The sequence below is a fragment of the Epinephelus lanceolatus genome, chromosome 1, assembly GCF_041903045.1.
Source record: "Epinephelus lanceolatus isolate andai-2023 chromosome 1, ASM4190304v1, whole genome shotgun sequence".
NCBI lineage: Eukaryota > Metazoa > Chordata > Actinopteri > Perciformes > Serranidae > Epinephelus > Epinephelus lanceolatus.
Genome location: NC_135734.1, coordinates 34,605,675 through 34,614,065, shown reverse-complemented (window position 1 = coordinate 34,614,065; position 8,391 = coordinate 34,605,675). Strand labels below are relative to the sequence as shown.

At 44.8% G+C, this 8,391-nt stretch overlaps 1 protein-coding gene across 1 annotated transcript; it reads right to left on the bottom strand.

Annotated features, from left to right (window-relative positions):
- Positions 1-2,103: 2,103 nt before the first annotated feature.
- On the bottom strand, positions 2,104-8,044 carry lmod1b (leiomodin 1b (smooth muscle)). Its single transcript, XM_033627843.2, has 3 exons — positions 7,625-8,044; positions 3,309-5,039; positions 2,104-3,235 (listed from the first exon to the last, which is right to left on the bottom strand). The coding sequence occupies exons 1-3, from the start codon at positions 7,910-7,912 to the stop codon at positions 3,209-3,211; spliced, it is 2,046 nt and encodes a 681-aa protein (XP_033483734.1). The 5' UTR covers positions 7,913-8,044; the 3' UTR covers positions 2,104-3,208.
- Positions 8,045-8,391: the final 347 nt, after the last annotated feature.

Here is an 8,391-nt window from a genome sequence, read left to right as displayed (position 1 = left end):
AAGTAACAGAGGTAAAAGTACTCATTATGTTGAACAGACCATATTGGATTATTGGACTGGACTGTGTTCATCACTTTAACGTTCCAGCTGCTAAAGGTGGGTCTAATTTAGTTGTCGAATAAATATAGTGGAGTAAATAGTACAGCCCCACAGGTTTATTTTAAGGCCACCAGTTAGAATTATCACTCCACCAATGAGGTCATGTTCATCATTTCCTGTTGGAGTGAATCTGAATTACTTGGTGGATACACACATTATTTTACATTGTGAGATAGGTGAAGGTATACGCTCTCTGAGAGCTCCTCTAGTTTCAGCTTTGTTTGTGGAAAATGTTTTGTCCATCATTTTGGCATGGAGGATGGGTCTAAACACTACAATACCCACGAACCCTGGCCACTGTTGGCATGGAGACGAGGCCTGTCAGAGGCACGGTAGTGAATCCAGAACACTTTGTCATCACAACTGAGAACAGAGCATAGCACCATAACTTTATTACGTGATCTTGGTTCCTGTGTCGAAATCTTGTTTTATTGCTTTACCATATTAGCTGATACAGCACAGCATATTGTTTAAATCAGACTGACAAGGCAAACCTGGGCAGAGGGGAGGAATAGGGGCCCATCAGCTCATTTTTGCCCTGGGGCCCCCGAGCTGGTTAATTTGGCCGCGCTACAGAAAGGAAGGAACCTTAAGGTACTTGATGTGAATAAATGCATCAGTGAATGCTCACTGAGTTACTTTCTGCATACAAACGATCGACCGAGTTGTCCTCAGATCCCCTCTGTTGGCGCAGAACAACCCGTAATCTCAACATTTTCATTCCTTCCCCTCTTTTTCCTCCAGCTGAGATCAGTGCCGCTGGTCAGGGGAGCAGCTACAGCCGAGAGACAGACCGCTGGCCTGCAGCCCATTATTAGGAACAAGAAAGGAATGAATTGCAGAGCGAGCTTTCATTGAGAAATGACCAAATATAGGCATTTCATGGATGCAGAGGCCGAGGCAGGGAGATGGAGACGTAAACTGGCCTGCTGCTGCTGCTGCTGGTGGTGCTCTTCTCCTTTTTTCCTCTGTACACCAGGGATGATGGCTGCCTCACCAGCTGGAGGGTTGACAGGCTACACAAGCTCCCACTGTGTCCCTGTAGATTTAAATACAGTATGTAAGGAAATTTTCTTGAGTCCTGGTTGCAGAAGCGCAAGCATGTAAGAAGCGCTTCTTTATATCAAGATGTCAGGATTCACATTAAGTGTTACAAGAGTCCTTTAAAGGAATACTTCACCCACAAACTGACCATTTGTATATCAATAAGTCACACTGTGTTACCTTGAATTCATTAGAAAGACTGTTTTCTCATGTGCCTCAATGGAAAACATAGATATTGAATTACTGATTGATTGGGGACAGCATTTAACAGCAAAACTATATCAAAACATGAGTTTACAAACTTTCACACAACTCGTGCAGTATAATCCAAGTCTCATTTATTCAGTCGTATACTCAGACTCTAATACAAAGGTTTATTTTAGTGAAAATGCATGTGTTTGGTAAGTACCGAGCATACGACTGGATAAATGAGACTTGGATTATACTGCACAACTTGTGTAAGAGTTTGCATACAGATGTTCTGATATAGTTTTTCTGTTGTTAAATGTAGTCCCCAATCGATCAGTAAATCAATATGTTTGCAATTTTCCATGGAGGCAAGCCAGTTTCCGTCAAAACTTTGAGGTAACACAGCATGCCTGAATGATTTGGTCATTTTGTGGGTGAGGTATTCCTTTAAATCTTGTATTTACACTGCAGGTTAGTTGTTGGCTGTGGCTACATATCTATATATGGCTCTGTGTACATGTATTGTGCGTATCTTCTTAGCAACAGCTCGATCTAAAGTGGAGTGTAGACAGTGAAAATGGAAATACCAGAGTCTATTATTAACGGTGAACGATCTCATTCAGACTATAAACCAACTGAAATGAATGGAAGCTCATTATATATTACATACCTTGATTTATCATACTGAAAAATATCGCAAAAGTCACTTTACATGTATAGTACATATTCTCCTTAATGATATCAGCCAGGCATAACATTACACTTGTGATGTGTCATTGCAAACATACCAGAATCTTTTATTGAAGACATACAGGCTCTGTAAGAAAGGCATGTGTAATCAGATATCACAGAGAATCCTTCAGCACACATACGAGTGCCCCTCGTGATTTTTCTTGTTCATCACATTGAACTCCTTTAGAAATGACATTCACTTCAAAGTGTGGCATAAATCAACAGGAGGGTTGATACAAGCCAGTAATGGTTTTTAACAAATCCCCTTAAGGTTAAGACGTGTGGATGTATTACATTACAAGTTATGTAAGGTATCCAAACACGCAGGCTAGAATGATTCTGTACACAATATAACATCAGATACTGAAGGACAGCCGTTTGCACTTCCTGATAAAAATGCATTATGTAATTATTTCCATGCGAAGACTCTTTCGTCATGCACCAGGATTCCACTGGGCCACTTTCCAATCCATTAAACCCTGCCTGAGATGTCTTGAGATTTGGCAATGAGAGACACACAATCAAAGACCACCTTGACCTTTTTTTTTCTCTTACCCAGATGTTTTTTTTTTTTAAGTCAGGCCGCCATGTTTGTTAATTCCCTGATATTTCCGCCATTTCAGAATTCCCAGTTTGAGCAGATTTACAAGTATAAGGTGGATTCCCTCTCCACAAATAAATAAATGGTCAAATTAATGTCCACTATATCACTGATAAACTTTTTTTTGTATATTAGAGTTTTATAAAGAGTTATTTGAATATCTTCTTATTAATAAGCTCACACTCCCACCACGCTCACATTCAGATGCATACACGACATGTTATATGATCGGCTTCATGTTATCTAGTGCAAAAAGCGTCAATATGTACTGAAGACAAACAATCACAAAACTCATGGCACTCTCCGCGGTCGGCTAATAGAGAGCCCCGCATCACTCATTCTCCACAGAGTCCTTTTGGTCCAGTGTTTGAGGGGAGAACTCATAGTGAGGGCTAGTCATCCAACCGGTCTCACGTTTCACTTTCTCCGTCCGTCCCACAGCGCAGTTCTCCGACTGCATCCGAGGGACAGTTTGTCTCCTTGACAACCTGTGGTGAAATGTCCCTTTGTCTTCTTTATCACGTCATATTCCAACAGGAAAATTTACTGCAACCACTTTGGCACCGGCACCTGCGTGAAAAGTAAAAGTATGTGAGGATATGTATTGGGTGAGCAAACCGATACGTAAAACAATCTTACGTACCTTCTTGAGTTGTTTCTTGTCGCTTCCTCTGATCGAGGCAAGCAGTTGGTCCCTTGAGTTCTTACTACCGGCTGGGCCTTTCCCATCCAGCTTCCTCTGCGAAACCGGGGTCAGAGAGTTCTTCAGGGCGTCTACATCCAGCATGGGAGGCGGAGGAGGTGGAGGTCCACCCCCAGGAGGAGGCGGAGGTGGTGGTGGACCTCCAGCTCCTCTTTTAGGCGTCAGCTTTGGTGATGGCATAGGTGACGGTATGGGGGAAGGTTTAGGGGAAGCTTTGGGCGAGCCTCTGAGAGATCCTCCGCCACCCACTTTGGGTACCTCCAGCGTCTCCTTCTTCTCCCCGTTGGCCTGGGCCAGCTTCTGCTCCTGCAGGCGCTTCTGCCTCTGTCGGTCCATGTTGCGACTCAGTATGTTTGTCGTAGTCATCCTGGGTCCGGCTAACTCAAAGTGGTAGCCCAGTTTGAGCAGGGTTGTGTTCTCTTTCAGGATTTTGGTCATTTCCATCTCCGTCTTCCCGCCGCAGATGTGACGCTGGTTTTGAAAGCGAAGCTCAGTCAGTGTGGAGTTGTGTGGCAGCGCCTGGATCAGAGCCAGGATGCCTTTGCCAGTGAGATGGTTGGAGTCTATGTTGAGGCTAGTGAGAGTCTTGTTGTTGCGAAGCATGCCTGCGATGGCGTAAGCTACGTGGTCGTCCGCACGGCAGTTAGCCAAGGCAAACTTCTTAATGTTGGTGTTCTTGTGCAAAGCCTCCGCAAACTCTATGAGCGTTTTGATCTTGATGACCTCTGAGTTGTTGACGTTGAGCTCAGTGAGGGAAGGGTCATTGCTGCGAACCTGCTCCATCAGCTCATCAAACATGCTTGAGTCTTCGTCCTCCTCCTCTTCCTCTTTCGCCTTGCTGTTTGGGGTGTTTTTGGCCACACAGTTGCCAAGTTTCTCAGTTTCCTCAGGTTTTTTAACTTTTCCTTTACTCTCCTCTTTTTCCTTTCTGTCCTCGACTTTCTTCTCCTTCTCCTTCACGTGGTCACTATGATTCACCAGCTCCTCTCTATCTGTTCTCTTCTCCGCCTTGTCGTGTTTCACCTGCACCTCACCCCTCACTGATGATTGTCGCTCAAGTTTGACATCAGGCTTTTTATCTTCAGCTTTTTTCTCCTCTGTTTTAGGCTTCTTCTCTTCAGATTTACTCTCCGGAGCCGGGCTTTCTTGTGCCTTGCTCTGTTTCTCCAGCATCTTAGAGACAAGCCCTTGCGTCCTGAAACTCTCAGATTTTCTCTCCTTTTCCTTGCTCACATCCTTCTCTTGTTTTTCACGTAGCTTTGAGATAATGTCTTTGGTTTTGCCTTCATCTCTTCTCCTGCTGTCGTCTTTCCTGTCTTTGCTGTCGTCCTTCTTTTCCTGTAACTTGGAGATCATATCCTTTGTTTTGCTGCCTGTGCTCTCTCTGTTTTCTCTTCTGTCTCTTATCTTATTGTCCTCAAGTTTCTCCTTGGTCTTCTCTTTCACGTCACTCTCTCTGCTCTCCTGGTTCCTGAATCTGCTTGAAAGCCGACTCCGCTCCTCTCTCAAACTTTCAGGACCTTTGCTGTGTCTGTCGGCCACCTTAGTATCTTTTTCATTTGAGATACTACCTTGTCTTCGTAATCCGACTGTCACGTCGTCGTTCCCCTCCTGGCTCAGGCCCATCTTCCTCAGGTATTCCTGCTTCCGGCTTTCCTTCTTAGTCTCACCCTGCAGGAGGACGAACATGAGGAGAATGATATGAATAATTATATAAGCAACATGTCAGAAAGTAGAGTAGTTAAAGGGATAGTTTGGATTTTTTGAAGTGGGGTTGTATGGGGTACTTATCTATAGTTAGTGCATTACATGCAGTAGATGTCAGTCGGCACGACCCCAGTTTAGAGAAGCAGGCTGGATGCCAATACAGAAGCTAAGCAATGTACTGCAGTTGATGGGGTCAGCAATAAAACATATTTTAGCCTCCTAAAAAAAGTCCCACCTAAAAAAATCTGTTTCAAGTGATAGTTTGCTAAATTGAGAATATTTTCACCACTTTACCTTTCTGTCAGACAGCCTGTTTCAGCAGAGGAAGCTTCAGTTCCCCATTTAGGATCTCGTCAAAGCCATCAGACTCCACTGACAAAAACAGTAATTTTAGCTCGTTGAACACGGAGGCTCAAGCGAGAGGGTTCAAGAATTTCGTGGTCTTGTTCACGAGTGAGGGTAGAATGGAGCGTCGGATGGATTGGCGGTTTAGTGCGTCTTCTGCAGTGATGCGGGCGCTGCGCCGGAGCGCCATGATGAAGATGGAGCTTAGCCGGAAGGCGAAGCTTTCAATTTACTGTTCCATCTACGTCCCAACCCTCACCTATGATCATGAGCTCTGGGTAGTGACCGATAGAATGAGATACACCTGGCCGATATGAGCTTCATCCCAGAGGTGTCTGGGCTCAGCCTAAGAGATAGGGTAAGGAGCTCGAACATCTGGAGGGAGCTCAGAGTAGAGCCGCTGCTCCTTCTCGTTGAAAGGGGTCAATGGATTTGGTTTGGGCATCCTCCTGGGCGCCTCGCGCTGGAGGTGTTCCGGGCACATCCCACTGGTAGGAGGGCCCGGGGCAGACCCAGAACATGATGGAGGGATTATATATCTCATCTGGCCTGGGAACACCTTGGGGTCCCCCAAGGAGGAGCTGGAGAGCGTTGCTGGGGGGAGGGATGTCTTGGGTGTTTTGCTTGGCCTGCTGCACCCGTGACCCGGCCCCGGATATGCAGATAAAAATGGATGGAAGGATGGATGGATGAACACAGAGCTGATGGTCTACCGCTGCTTCTATTTGTTAGTTAGTTTGTGTTATTGTGTGATTTTGGTGAATCTGAAATAATTATTTATATGCCAAAGTCACACAATAACACAAACAAAATAATTGTTCAAGGCAGCCGTAGACCAGCAGCTCCTGTGTTCAGCGATGGTAAATCACTGTTTTTCTGAATGGAGTCTGGCTTTGAGGACAGTGTTATAACAACTTAAGTTTTCTGTCAAAAATCGCTGTCTGATGAAAAATATTCTAAATATAGCAAGCACTTAAACTGATATTGATTTTTTCAGGTGGGACTGTTTTGAAGTGTCTAAAATTTGTTTAGTTGTTGATGTCTCCACAGCAGTACACTGCTGAGCTTCCATGTTGGACTCCAGTTTGTTTCTCCAAACTGGGGGCGTGTTGACTACCATCTACTGTATATAATATATTGTCTATGAATAAGTACCCCATACAACCCCACTTCAAAAAGTCTGATCTATCCCTTTAAATATATGTCAATACCAAAACTGTTACAGATAGTATCAAATGATGTAGTGACCTAAACCAAAATAAATCACAGCAGGTACAGAGTAAGACCATTTCACAGAATTCAAAGGCGTCTTTAAAGTCTCATAATAATTTATTGGCTTGAGAGTACAGAAGTTGTTCTTGCAGACGTACAGTATCTAATGCACGACATGTACCTTATGATATAACACCTAATACTGTATCCCTTACTGTCAAACAGCTCCTCGTCCATCTGCTCACTGTAAATACATACACTCCCCCTGACACTGTATGGCGTGTGTGTTTACAGTCAGCAAAAGGACAAGGAGCCATTTTTTATAGTGCAGGGATACATTTGCGGCGAGTCGCTTGCAAAGTGTTTGATTTGTGAGCCTCCATCTGTTTTGCCGTGTGAGGCCGTGGCCCTGGCAGATGTATCCTTAAAAGGCAGTGAGTGTATGAGCAATCAACCAAGGAATTCCATCAGGCCGGGATTAAGAAGCTCCGCAGGGCCTCAGCTCCATCGACTGAAGTGTCTCTCCTTTAAACACACAAACTACAAGAAACCTAGCTCCCTGACACTCAGACAAGGCGGGCTCTTTTATAGCATGTCACAGGAATAAAAGAAATGGTGTGGTGTGTTTCTGATGCTGCCTTCTCTGCTCGTGAGAAGATGATTGAGAATGTGAAATGTATGTAAGCAAGCCACAGAGGGGAAAACAATGTTTTTCCTGGCACAGAACGCTACACTATTTATGAGCTGATGGACTCAGGGTTCATGAGGTCCAGTTGGCGCTTTGCTTCAAGCAAATTGAAAAAGAGCACATGGAAGCTATCATTAGAATCCCCTGGGGACAGTGGATGTTACATAAGTCATAAGTGCATTAATTGCTGTTTGATTTCATAAACTCATCTAAATCACCCATCTTCAATAAAAACTGCTCAAAAAACAAACATCTTAAGAAAGTTAAGAGTCTTGTGCCACAAGATAAGGAATCTTTTACAAACCTCAAATGACTGTTCCCTCTCGCTGAGCCTCCCTTTACGGTCACTCTCTCGTCTGCTGTCCAGTTTAGCGTCCTGGACATTGTTGCTCGTAGGTGGCTGCGCAGCTTGGCTCTCCCCTGCGACAAGGATCTTCCCATCCTCTGGCTTGAGGTCTGGCACTTTCATCATGTCTTTCTCCAGCTCCTCCATCTCCTCAGGGGAGAGGGTGGACAGCAGGTTGTCCAGGTCTGGGTCCTCGCTGACCTGACGACCCGTACGGGTCAGGCCTCTCACCTTTCTCCTGGACATGGTTGCCTATAAAATCTTGGGACAAGGCTACGCCCGTGGAGAAGAGCAGAGAAATCTGGTTTCTTTGGAGGCGTTGGTACGGTTAATCCCTTTATTTCAAATCTGATTATTGTGTGATTTCTCTCTTATGGTGAGAAGTTGAGTATTCCCATAGGCCAAAGCTGATGTCCTGCTGTCCTGTCGCGTCCCACTCACCAAAAAGCCACCAGAGGCATCAATCCTGGTGCAAAGAGGCTGGACTCTCAGTCCGCAAGCGAGGGGTACCAGTGATGAACTGCAAAAGCCTCGCATCATCAAAGTGGACTGTGAGGCTTGGACATTCTTGGAAATCCTGTGAAAGTGCATGTCCATATTTAGTTCAGGGTACACACTCCTTTAAAGGTAATGGGAAGGGCTGAAGTTTACAGAGATGCCAGAGCAGAGTTACACAGACTTCCTATTGCACAGTTTATGTTTATACAGAGACCAGATCCTAATTT

Excerpts from the sequence above, each read along its gene's own strand:
- lmod1b (XM_033627843.2), bottom strand. The coding sequence starts at position 7,912 with ATGTCCAGGAGAAAGGTGAGAGGCCTGACCCGTACGGGTCGTCAGGTC. Across the intron at positions 5,040-7,624 it reads AGAGGGAACAGTCATTTGAG|GGTGAGACTAAGAAGGAAAG; the intron begins GTTTGTAAAAGA and ends GTCCTCCTGCAG. Across the intron at positions 3,236-3,308 it reads ACAAGAAACAACTCAAGAAG|GTGCCGGTGCCAAAGTGGTT; the intron begins GTACGTAAGATT and ends CTTTTCACGCAG.